The 12792-nt window shown below is 36.5% G+C and overlaps 1 protein-coding gene across 4 annotated transcripts in view; it reads right to left on the bottom strand.

Annotated features, from left to right (window-relative positions):
• VPS50 (VPS50 subunit of EARP/GARPII complex) overlaps positions 1-12792 on the bottom strand; it is an 83918-nt gene that overhangs the window by 46023 nt on the left and 25103 nt on the right. For all 4 annotated transcript variants that reach the window (XR_003990891.1, XM_030482288.1, XM_030482299.1 and 1 more), the window contains 4 exons: positions 12413-12511; positions 12006-12146; positions 7413-7548; positions 339-436 (listed from right to left, as the gene is read on the bottom strand). Coding sequence is in view for 3 of the 4 variants with exons in the window: in XM_030482288.1 (XP_030338148.1) it covers positions 339-436; positions 7413-7548; positions 12006-12146; positions 12413-12511 (474 nt within the window). In the remaining variant the exon portion in view is untranslated. The remainder of the gene's footprint in view (positions 1-338; positions 437-7412; positions 7549-12005; positions 12147-12412; positions 12512-12792) is intronic.

Below are 12792 nucleotides of genomic sequence, written 5' to 3'. Positions count from 1 at the left end.
AAGAAAATTGATTATGGGGCAGCACACAGGTTGGGAGAAGTGGAATCAGGCTGAAAATTCTGCTACTATGTTTTGGTATCCTGACTGAGTTTGTAAGCATAGAGACCAAGTAGTAACTGAGCCATGGAAATTATATTTCCATTGTTTTGATATATTTAGCTCAAAACAAATCACATAAAAATAAAAATCCCTGGAGAGATTTCTTTAAGAAATCAGTATAAATATAACTGTAATTAATACTGGGGGAGGCAGGGAGATAAATAATGGCGGGGGGGGGGGGGGGGGGAAGGAGGACGGGGACTAAAAAAAAAAAAACCAAAAAAACCCCAAAACCATACCTGCCATATTCGTGAAAGCCCATGTTCCAATTTCTTTTTTACATAGCTGCGGTCAAAACTGTTCTCTTCCGTTCCAATCACATTGCCACCATCTGAAACTGAAGGTAAAAGGTATTGTAGATATTTCCAAAAGCCTTGAAATGTATCCTACTTTTCTACCCCTAATGAAACTTCTGCCTTAGCCATTATCATATCATCCATTACGCAAAATCCAGGAGAGCTCCACTGCTCTACACTTTAGAAAGGAAAAATAAAGCCAATATAAATAGTATATGCAAATGCAGACCAGGAGAGCTTCTGATTGCTTTTATGCAAATGAGATACCCCATTTAAAAAAAATAAATAAAAAATAAGAGAGCAATAGAAAATGGTCTTTCAAACACAAAAGATAAAGTTGAATGCTGAAGTGAGCACTGCTTATCCTGTACAAAAAGATTCTCTAAGATATTCTTCCTCTGTAGACAAGAATCATGAACTTGAAAATTTCAGAAGGAAGATTTTTAACTTTCTGCCCCAGTAAATTCTGTCTGCAAAAGGAGGAAAAATACTGAAACCTTTCCCATGATCTATGCAAACAACATAGCATGTGCTTTTCCTTCTTTCCCCTTTCATACTAATCTGTGCTTATGCATGAGACAATGTCAATTGTTTAATTAGGTGTTTTTCACTCCTCCAAATTATTTAATTCCAAAACCACCATTCCCACGCAGTGGATCACTTTCCAAAAAAGCACTGTAATGCATGGTAAACTTCTCCAGTATGTGGTCCTCTCCCTCCCCAAGGAGGAAATATATTTTATTTCCATTTTGAAAAAGAGAAGGTAATATTTTACACATAGTTTGTGAGCATACAATTGTGGTTATGCTTGCACTCTGCCATGGCCCATTGTCATGCAGTTTGCTTCACGGCCACTGACTGACCATAGGAGAGCTCTGTCTTACCCAGACTATACATACAAACTTCCCCTATGATAAGAAATCTCTGCTGGTTTTGGCAAGAAAAAAAACTATGCATGTCCTTTAAAAAGTAAAATTCACACAAAATATTACACCAGAATATTACAAAGCATACAGTCCTCCTTCCACCCTATCATTCAAGAGGTTGCTGAAGAATCCAGGCTGCCTTTAGAATCCCAGCATTGCCATGCAGCTCAGACTTGTCTTTCCATCTCCTCCGCAACCTTCAGCTAGTTTTTAGTACTTCAGAAGACTACTCACTTTCTTGTTCCTAGCCCATCTGGTCTCAACTCTCTACCACACATAGGCTATCCACTGAAACCCATCTCTTTCCTTACTCCTGACGCAGAATTTCCTCTCAAAACCTTCCCCGAGGCCCAGGCTATCACTCTGCACACACATGAGGATGTCTCCCCACAGCTGCCTGGGAGTCACAGGAACAGGCAGTACAAAGCACAGATCCTCCAGGAACCCAGAGAGGAACCTGGAGAAAACTAAATAAACAAATAAATTAGAGCAGTTGTTAATTATATCATGAGAAAAACAGTCCCTATCTATAACCTGGGCCTACCTGGAGAGAAAAAGGACATGTCTAACAGATTCGGGCATGTCTAACATTGTTGGCTTAGGTTACATTCTTTTTTTAACCTGTTGGGCTTCATGAGCAGGTAGGTGCATCACTGCTACAATGCAGACAGGAAGGTAAAAGAAAGAGTAGAACATTTAGTTCTCAGCGACTGGCAGTTGTGTCTTGGTCAGCCCTAACTTGTGGAACACATTATTGGGGGGGGGGGGGTGGTGGATAGAACGAAAAAGAAAAAAAGTCTTCCTAGCATCAACAAGGAATTCAGAAGCACTACAAGGCCATGGACCAAACTGCCTCAGAGGGATGACATACAGCTTCTACCCAGGGAGACAGCACAAAGGCTGTGAAGCACATTTATAGCTGCTAATTTGTGTAATGCTGGCAGATGGCTCAGGTGCAGCTCCAGAAGCTTTTCATTCATGATCTAATCTCATCAATACAGGGACAGGATTTTACATGGTCATCCAAAACCAGCAAGGGCAAAATTGCCACCTGCAAAGTGAATCCCTGTCACAACAGTGTTCCTTAGACGGTAATGTGGTACCAGGATCACTGTGAGAGCTAATCCAGACTGACCTTTGCAGTTCTTAATTACTAGGCTTCATATTTTTTTTCCAGAAAGCCTCCTGGCTTTCCTGAGATAGTAGCAATTTTTCATTTTGTTGTGGTTTAACCCCAGCCGGCAACTAAGTACCAGGCAGCAGCTCGCTTACTCCTTCCTCCCTCCCGTCCATCCGCCGCGCGGTAAAGGCAGGCAAAGGTGTAATTATTAATAGTTCCCTCTAGATGGCTCCCGAAGTGCAGAGGTGACGGCAATGCTGAGCACACATACCAGATCAGTTTCGCGACCGGCGATTCTATCGTATCATAAACCAGTACTACAAAGAAGAATGAAATTGTAACCTTGTGTTTCTCCTCACTGGCAGAGCAGGAGACTGAAAAGTTCTTGATCAGAGTAAGCGCTACTTAGCAACAACTAAAACATTGGGGAGTTATCAGCATTGTTCTCAGAGTAAAGTTGAAACACAGCACTGCCCCAGCTACTAGAAGAAAATTAACTTCTAATTTTGCTATCTACTAAGGAAAATTCCAGAACCATGAAGAACCTACATCTGCCCTCCATCTGCCAGGGCCAAGAAATTTTTTGTCAACACCACAAATGCATTGTCAAAAGTAATTTACCATGGAAGATTAAACAAAATATAAACAGAAATAATAATCCAACTAGAGAAATACAAAGCAGATTTATATCCTTTCTCTGACTATACAACAAAACCAGCTATCTTTGCCATTGCACACTCTTTAAAAGTTTATGCCACCTCCTCTCTTCTGTACTTCTGCAGAGTGAAGCCAAGCCTAAACAAGTCACCTAAACCTTTGACCTATTCTCAGGATAAAGACCATAGCCCTTGTCTTCATGAACTGCCATTTATGAAGGAATGGTTGGACAGAGTCATATGGATGCTAGTGCTCAATAAAAATCCATGCAATATTGTCTCTGGCAATCTCCTGGTGCTCCTGGTTTATGGCCAGTCACACTAAGAGGTCTTGTTTCCAGTCTTTAATGAACTGCACTGCAGCTGATTTCACACATGCATACGTAAGAATTTAGGATAATTTCCTTGAGAATCAGGCTGAAGAATTTGGAACAGGTAGCAAAATACATAAATATTCACAATTTCACATAAAAATAAGCATTGGAAGCATCCAGAAGTTATTCTTCTGGATGCCTGATTTAAATACAGTAATGTTTCAGACTTCTCAGTATTTCTCCAAAAGTCATAAAGGCAGCCTTCATAACAAAAGGTTTTTGTTTAATCCTTGCTAGGCAGAGATTAAAAAAAAAAGGGGAGAGGGGGGAGAAGAAAAAAGAAATCAATCAAATCACTGTCCTCTACCTTCATTCTTTAAATACCAAGCAGGTCTTGCAGAGAATTTATGCAGTATTATAAACGGAATGTTTTGAAAATTAAAAGTGTTGAAATGAAATTTACATCTTGCATCATTTTCTTCTTGCTTTTTATTGACTCTTTTTACAGCTATTGCAGTTGTTACAAACTTTTACCACTAGGATTACACTTGTGAAATCAAGAGTTTAAAAGCTACAGTGATCGTTTTACCTCTCAGTTTCAGCTCTTCTGTTAAATCAGTGCCTCAGGTGCATGTGAATTACATTAACATCACAGCAAATTTTATGGTATGTGAAAATCCAGCTGAACCCAACAGGGCCTCGCACAAACCAACGCGACTTTGAAGTTCACTTTGCTTCAAGCAGGGAAGACAAAATGACCTGCAGAGGTCCCCTGAAAACTCATTTTTTTCTTTGATTCTGCACTACAAGCAGAAACAATGTTTTGACCATGACCAACAGTGCAATGGAAAATTTTACAGTAAGCCGTTTATATTCAGGGGCGAAAACCCATACCGCAGTAATTTGCTGGTTTAGATACAAATGCCAAAATCACACAATAAGTAACAGCTCATTACATGTGGCATAGAATTCATTTCATGCTATGGAGTTGATACTTTTAGTTCACTAATTTTATCTTCAGTATGACTAAACAAGTCCTACATATGAACACTTAATTATATCTTTCCAACAATATATTAGAGCAATTAGTTAAGTGTTATTATTGATGATTCATAAAATTATCAATTCATTTCACTGTGATTTACTGCTAACTCTGTTGTAACACTTCAGCAAACTAATCTCATTAGTATTTCCTATTTATGAAAGGTGTTAAAATGTGTCTCATGCTTTAAAAATTTCTAGGATTGCATTTATATCTAATTATCTGTTTCTGTTTAGTTTATTCCAAATAAGGGGGTTTTTAATTATCTAAATAACAGTAATCCCCAAAGACCAGTCCACACTATAACTGAAAGAACAACTGCAAATTCTGAACTCAATTCTAGGGGAAAAAAAAGAAAAAAGCCTCAATCTCAAAGAGTTGCTCCTATGAACATTCCAAACAAAACAAAAAATCCTGTTGTCAAAGTTGTTTTCTATTCCATTTTGTTCTCCTGCCTCAAACTAGACTAATTTTCAGCACACAAATAAGCAGAATATTTAACAGTATAAAGTAGGCACATCCCTTTCCTCAGATATGCAGAAGAGAAATTATGTAAAGTACATTTTAACATCTGTAACAGGCATTAATAATCGCAAATACATGACACACGATCTAGATGAAGTGCAACCTCCTTTCCATAATCCATGCAGGACTTCTTTTGGTTAAGCTTCACTACTAAAATAGAAAGAGCTATGTAAAATTCATATCTAAGTCCTGCTTCTCACTTCTACATATGGGTTTGTGCCCTAAGATCAAGAGTCCCTTGCCCGATTTAAGGTACTGACATTAACTGGCACAACAAGAGAAAAATACTGGGACAGCCTTGAGTTCCCAAAATGGTAACAGCCAGATACACACACGAGGGTTAAGACTGCTCCTTCTATTGCTCCAGTCTATGGGTTTAATTGAGGGAACAATTTTAGCATAATCTTCTGAACTGTCTCCGTGATTCCTTATGACTAACCTGCCTTTTCTACAGGAATTCTGTTCTTTAACTTTAAAAAGCTAGTAAATCAATAAATACAAAATGAGGCTTCCACGTACAGGTTTAATAATCATCACAGCATAAGCAATGACTTTTACAAAAATAACGACACTTGGCAGATATTTATAGTTCCTCTGAAATTAAATTATACTTGTGAAATTCCCTTTTGTGTGCTTTATCATTGCTGAGGCATTTGAAAAAAATGATTCAGTAGCTCAAATATATTCTAGTTGTACATTACAGCTAAGCCACATTTCCAGAAACTTAAAAAATGAATGACAGGAGATTTATTGGATTAGTAGTAAACATACTGAAACACACTGCCATGCATTTAAAAAGCAATGCATTTAAAACTACTCATATCTGAATATACCACTTTATTAGGCTTAATGGTTCCTTTAAAAGGTTTTGCAGTGCAAATGATTTTCTTTCTTCAGGATACCACAAGTAACCAGACCAAAGGGAACTATTTTTAAGATTACATCTGGAGCTGAGCAAGTAGTCTACTGTGATAATGTTTTCATGCAATAAACTCTTTATGATACCTGCTTTATTTCACACATGCAAAGATCACAACATTATGAAGAGAAGGAAATGCAATTATCTGAAATTATTTTAAATTTAAAAATAAATATTACCAAGAACGAGCAATTCACTCAGAACCTCAGAATCTTCCTTCATATGGCATATCTTAAAATGAAATATTTCCACTCTGAATTTTAATTCTGATACAGTTACAAAAAGTTTCATCTGAAATGACAGTTTCAGCAAATCTGCTTTTTTTATTTTTTTTTTAAGATTCAACACAATATGGGAAGGAAGGAAATACTTTCCTTCAACACTGAAGGAAATACTTTCATTGATTTTTCAAATTTAAAGAAGGAAGACAATGTTAATGAGCATAAATTGCATTCTTTTTAAGACTGAAGCTCTGTAATAAATCTGATTGTGAAAGAAACGTTGGATTTCAACACACTGTAGGAAGCACTGTGTTCCAAGATCTATTCTTCAGTTTTATTTCCAATTTTTTTTCCCTTTCTTCTATCATCTAACATAAAGGGTACAAGTTTTATGTAAATCAGGCATGGATGAATAACTTTAGCAGCAATCCCACAGTCTTTGTCCTTTGACAGAAAACCTCCTTTTCAATAAGAAAGCAGAAAACCTATCTGATTCAAATAAATAAGAGTTTTGAATAAATCTTAATACTATAAATTTCACACTCCGCTCTCTGCCAGCCACAAGCATCCTGGGTTAGCATGGAAATAAAATCTGTCTTCAGACATTTTATATTAATCTAAAATACGTCCAGCAAAATGTACTTAGGAGGACTTCAACAGACAACAGATGAAGGTTTTATGCTCCTGTCCTAAAAACATCAACTGGAACAACAATAATAAAAAAATCAAAATTAAACTCTAAGATGAAACATTAGCCTTTTCCCATAAGGGTATCAAGGAAATTGTGACAGCAACTTATAATGGATTCACCAAAAACCCTGTGATTCCTAAAAATCACAATAACAGATTTACAACAGATTCATTCCCTATTATTTCAGTCACCTTTCCTAGAACACAATCCAGTATTCTTATCTACTGAGCTTAATATGCAGTGAAAATTTCAACACTGATCAAAAAATCTGAAATTTCACTTTAGTTCTATATTAAAGGGAAAAAACCCTCAGATTTTGTAGTCACCTACCACAGCTTACTTCCAACTCGAAAATAAGCACTGTTTAAAATAGAACTGTTTATATCTGTAATAATGCCACATACATATATTCATAAAAAAACAAACCTTATACTGAAGACTACAAAAATCCAGAGAGTATTTAAGTCCTTACTGCACACTATAAGCAAGAATGCTGAAGGCACTGAGTCAAGACCACAAATGTACTGACACAGAAATTAACAACTCAAGACGAGAAAAGTTATTTCAATTATTATAAGTTTCATTTCCAGAACAGTTTCTTACCAGATGACACAGCTGCTACCTCATCTTGGTCATGATTCTCATGCCACTGCATTGTTCGGTAGTAACTGAGCATGACTTCCCAGAGGGCTTTGCAGAGATCAGCAAGGCACGGAATGTAGCTATCTGATGTAATATGCTACAGAAAAACAAAATAATATCGTGAAACTTAACAATTGTGTTTTTTGCAGAGAAAAAAAAAAAAAAAAAGCCACAACAAAAACTTCCATATTCATACAGGCCAAAAGGCCTATATGGTAACCACTTCTTAAATTTATGGAACAGCAAGTTAGACACAGAATTAACGCCACACGGCCTAATGATGAGCACATCTTACTATCAAAGAGGAATGCATCCACCCCTGTGACATGCAGACACTGCATCGGTTCAATGGTATAGATACTTGTACTTCAGTAGTACATAGCAGTCATCCTGGCTGGTGCCCCATTGGATTGAATGCTGTATAAAGAATTCAGTTTTTAAAAAAACGAACAAACTTAGATGGCAGCTGTCCTACCTCCCCAAGCCACCCTGCTCCAAAGAGCCAACTGTAATTTAAGATATTCATTAGATACCACAGAGATAGATATGCAGCAGAAATATCTATGATGAGATTGCCAGGTAAAGGGATGAATTTGAGAAAGGGGTTCTCTGGATGAAGAAAAGACCGTAAAATACATTGCTTATCTGAGTGGCAATGGTAAATCACCCTCATTTCACTTGCTGTGAAGAAGCACAGCCTCACAGAATATAAACAAGGGCGAAGTCCAGCTGCACAGATGTGATTTCAACTACATTATTATTTAAAGGTTCTCAGAGAAGTCTGGAACTCCAAACTGTCACTGTTGTAGAAAATAGTTCATAATTTCCCATTGCTACTTCAGCATCCACATTTGACTTCTGCAAGGCTAGTTAGCTTGGTTACTACTTGCTAATCCAAAAATGAACATCCAAAATGATACAAACGCTTTGGCATTAGAGTTACAACAAATCTCTTTAAAAATAGTAACAGCTGCTGCAACAGCAATGTCCACATAGCCACCAAAATAATCAACTATACACTCTCTAGAGAGCAAACCCTAATCAAAACAATCAGTTCCCTCTGAACTGTATCCTCATCCAATGATGTTACCTGTGGTGTTCTAAATGGTGAGTGTCCTTCCTGAGCAACAAATTGCAATAAAACTTTAACAAGGTTGACTATTACATTTATTGGAGAATAAACATTAGACTGGACAGATTTCTTTGCAAATGCAGATGCATCACTTACTTCAGCTTTCAGGTTAAAAAAAAAATAAAATTATAAACTGCATGTCTTTATTTTCTAGTTAATCATGTTCTCTGGCTTCCTAAGCGTAAATAAGGATCTTGCCAGTAGCATATACCACCCAAGCCATATTCTCCTACACTCTGCTTATGATTAAGAACTCAGAAAAACTGTTTTTCACCATTTAATAGATGTCACTAGCAAAAGTATCTGGGGGCCACCTATTAATGTTTTTTCAGTTTGCTTGATTTTTTCTTTTTTAATGAATCATTACTATGGTTCTGTTCCCTATCAAACCAGAACTGCCTTAGGAATAGAAATTAGACACCCTGGACGCATTAACAAAGAAAGAAAAAAGGTCAAGTTCTTGGTACAGGAAAGTAACAACTGAGAACACTACTCTTTTCTAACACACCCTTTAATTGGAGGGTTGATATACATTAGTGACTGCATTTTTGAGACACTTTAATCTCAGATACTACAGATCTTTGCTAACAATGGAACAGAATAGGGTAAAAAGTTTAGCATTTAAACAGTAAGTTGTCCTGCCATTTCAACTGTTGTTTCAACAAATTTTTTCTGCCAACTCATCAGGCAATGTTACTCTTACTGTATTTCAGGGGTTTAGTAGGTATAAAATCAAACTTTGTTTGTGCAGATCACTATACTTGAAGAGACATACTGGCTTCCAGGTCACCAGGGAAAGAATCACTTGGTATTTACCAAGATACTTCCATTTAGACTAAGGAAATAACTGAATTTCATTGGACTTAGAAGAAAGAAAATCAAAACTTGAAGATGAAGCAGCTGAACTCTTCCCTGCTCTAGGAGTATTCCAAAGGTGAAAGGATGCAAGAGTTAGAGCATGGCATATTGCTAGGAAAAGAAATCCTCAACAAGGAAACAGCGACTGAGAGGGCACAGGCACATAACTTACATAAATGCCTAAGAATTACTGAAAACATAATTCTAAAAAAAAAAAAAAAACCCACAAAAAAAACCCCACACACATACACACAAAACCCCCCACCATATTATTATAAAATCCAGTATCTGACTTCCAGAAAAGAAACAAACAAACCAAAAAATAAAACAAAGAAAAAACTCACTTATATTCCCCCATGACCCATGTAAAATGGAAATGAGCTAAACGATTTCATTTAGAAAGATTTTTAGAAGCACACAACAGGAGATCTGCCCCAAAAGGAAGACTTTAATTTTATATTACTTCCATTGTTTAATTAGAGTGAGTACTCCATAACCACTTATACGTTAAGAGCATCCTGGCTTAACAGTTTAGCCAGATTGAAGAGGGTTCTCACTGAAACTAGACACAGAGAAAGAAGGCTCATATTTTAAGTCTGAAACAAATTAAGCCCTGAGAACTCAATGCAAGAGATTAAAATCTGATGGTGTTTTTCCTATGGGAAGTTAGAAATGGAATTGCTATGATAGTCCAGCTTATTCAGTGCTCCGATTTCACAAATGCACTGCAGCAGGTAACAACTAACACTGAACAGCATGATCGGTAACACAGACCAAAAATTCCCTTCTGCAGCCTGTCCCTAAATACCCAATTGTTACCAAGAGAGTAATGAATTATGACCAAAAAAAAAAAAAAAAAAAAAAGAATTGGCACATTTCAAGGAAGTTACAGCAGCATTCATAGTACCTGGTAGTCCCAAAGTCTGAGTATTCATTTTTTCATACAGCGTGCCAGATTCCAGCTATTGCAGGCTTACATAACTACAGAATCATCTCATGAGGGTCTTGCCAAATGAAAACCAAATAGAAATAATGAGGTAATTTGTAACCATGGAATTAAAGCCACTCTCTTTCTGTGTATTACAAATGCAATATTTCCAGTGACCTGAGAGATCCTTCTGCACTATAAAAGGCTAAGGATCAACAGCAGCACACAATCCGTTCTTTAGAACATGTCAGGAGGAGCTCAACAGTACTGTTTGTAAGTGTCAATAAATGGGCTTAGTATCATAAACATTAGCAAAGAAGAGAAATAAACTGAAAGGCATACAGAAATATAAAGGAAAAAAAAAAAAAAAGGCCAGAGAAGTGCATTAGAAACTAAGAAATGAAAACAAAACCACCCTCTGAAGAAGGAGAAATATTAAAGGGCTGCAGTCAGAGAACAGAGATCAGGGTTTGCTGGCTTTCCTCAACTAGAATGCATCTCAGTGAAGTGCAAACACCACCTATCTGGAACCTTACTACTCATTCTGTTCAATACTACTTATGTCAATTACTCCCAATAAATTATTTTTCATAATCCACTTTTGCCCATCAGAGGAACAGCTCTTTAAAATGAAACAGTTTTCAATGCAGATGTGTTGTTTACTAGTTGAAGCTGCACAATCCCAGGAGATTTGATAAGTGAAGGAGCAGAAAAAGGACCAAAATATAAACTTTAATTTCCTTGTGACTGTAGTTTGATTTCATAAATTGCAACTGATGGGGTGGGTCCTTGAGTTGATGAAGCATAGTGAGCATAGTGAAGCCTGTGACTTGAAAGAAACATTTTAAAGAACACTTAAGATAGAAACGTATTTTAAAATTTTAAATCAAAGTTAGAACCACCTAAAATATCTCACGCTCTCCCTGTCCACCACTGAAGTTTAAGAACATTTCTCAGTATGTAACAGTAAAATCACAAGTAAAATAATTAAAGAGCGAACTAAAAGTGCTACTCAAAATACAGTAATTCATTCTAACATCATCTTAAAAAACAAACAACAAAATAGATATGCAAGAAACGGCATCTAAAATCTATATTAGAGGAAAATACATGGTTATTCCCAGTCCACAATCTGTCTATCATCACGCTTTTGTATCACCATATTACATCGGTCCCTTATCTTGATACCAAAAGTGCAATGTATCTGATACAAAGTTAGGAGTAATGGGAAGACTCCAACTCAGCTGGTACCTTTACAAGAATCCTTACTGAAATGCAGTATTATAAAAATTGAGAATACTGCCAAAATGCAGTGGAATAAAGTTCAAAGCTAACAGTGATTCCATTAACTAGCATATTATACTGAAGACTTGGGGGTTTTGAAATGTTATTCTCCTGTTTGGATCCTAAGACTTACTTCTTTACATTTATTTAGATGGTATGTACACTAACTCCAAAGAGCTAAGATCTAATGCAATCAAAATCAGCATTAAGTTGTGAATATCCAATCTCTCAATTAGCCTATGAGTTGTATTAAGAAACTATAGTAGCTGCAGAGTTATTTTAATAACTGAGTCCCTACTTACATAAAGTACACTTGGATTAAAAATTATACATATATTCAAGAAATACATACCGTACAGAGGTCTTTGTACTGTAACTTCTGAAACTTGGTGTCTGTGTTTCCTGCGCACAGCTCCACATATCCAAGGACTACTTGAAACACAGTGTTGTGAATGGCTTGAGTGAAGTGCATATGTAACTGGTCCATTGCTGTCTGAAAAAAAGGAACAACATAAAATTAAATAGCAAAATTCAATTTGTCATATGCCATCATATTTTAATGTAAGTCTTTTTCAGCGCTGAACACAGGAGATTACAAGCATAGCCTCCAATTCTTGTCTCAAAAGTATCTAACGTAAGACTACACAATATTACAGTACGGTAACATAAAAGAGTTCAGGTATTACCAGTAAAATCGTTTTCCCTGTCATCCTCCCTCTGTAACTCACCATGCGTCTTACTCAGAAGACAAGTACTAACCTGTGTTTTTCCAAGTAGCCTGTAAGCTTGCTGAACCTTTGTATAATGACTGATATCAAAGTTCTTGCATATTTTGGAGAGTGCTACATCCAACTGTTCCTATATAAATCAAGAGGGGGAAAAAAAAAAAAATCTATTAAACACTTAATAAAAACTGGCCAAATAATACATTACTTAAACAACAGCAAGTGAGGAAAATATGTTTATTTAAACAATCTGATAATTATGCTCATAAAATAGCCAAGACTGTACATTACTGGACTATTCTGAGGCGCTCAAATGTTATTTCTTGCAGCCTAAAGTACTTCAGTCTGAAATTTCTGTGAGCCAAACAGTTCTACCATTTCCAAGAACAAGCACAGTAAAAACTACACTACTTC

Source organism: Strigops habroptila, chromosome 1 (genome assembly GCF_004027225.2).
Source record: "Strigops habroptila isolate Jane chromosome 1, bStrHab1.2.pri, whole genome shotgun sequence".
Lineage (NCBI taxonomy): Eukaryota > Metazoa > Chordata > Aves > Psittaciformes > Psittacidae > Strigops > Strigops habroptila.
The sequence above is the reverse complement of the archived record's forward strand: the minus strand, read 5'-3'. Positions and strand labels throughout refer to the sequence as shown.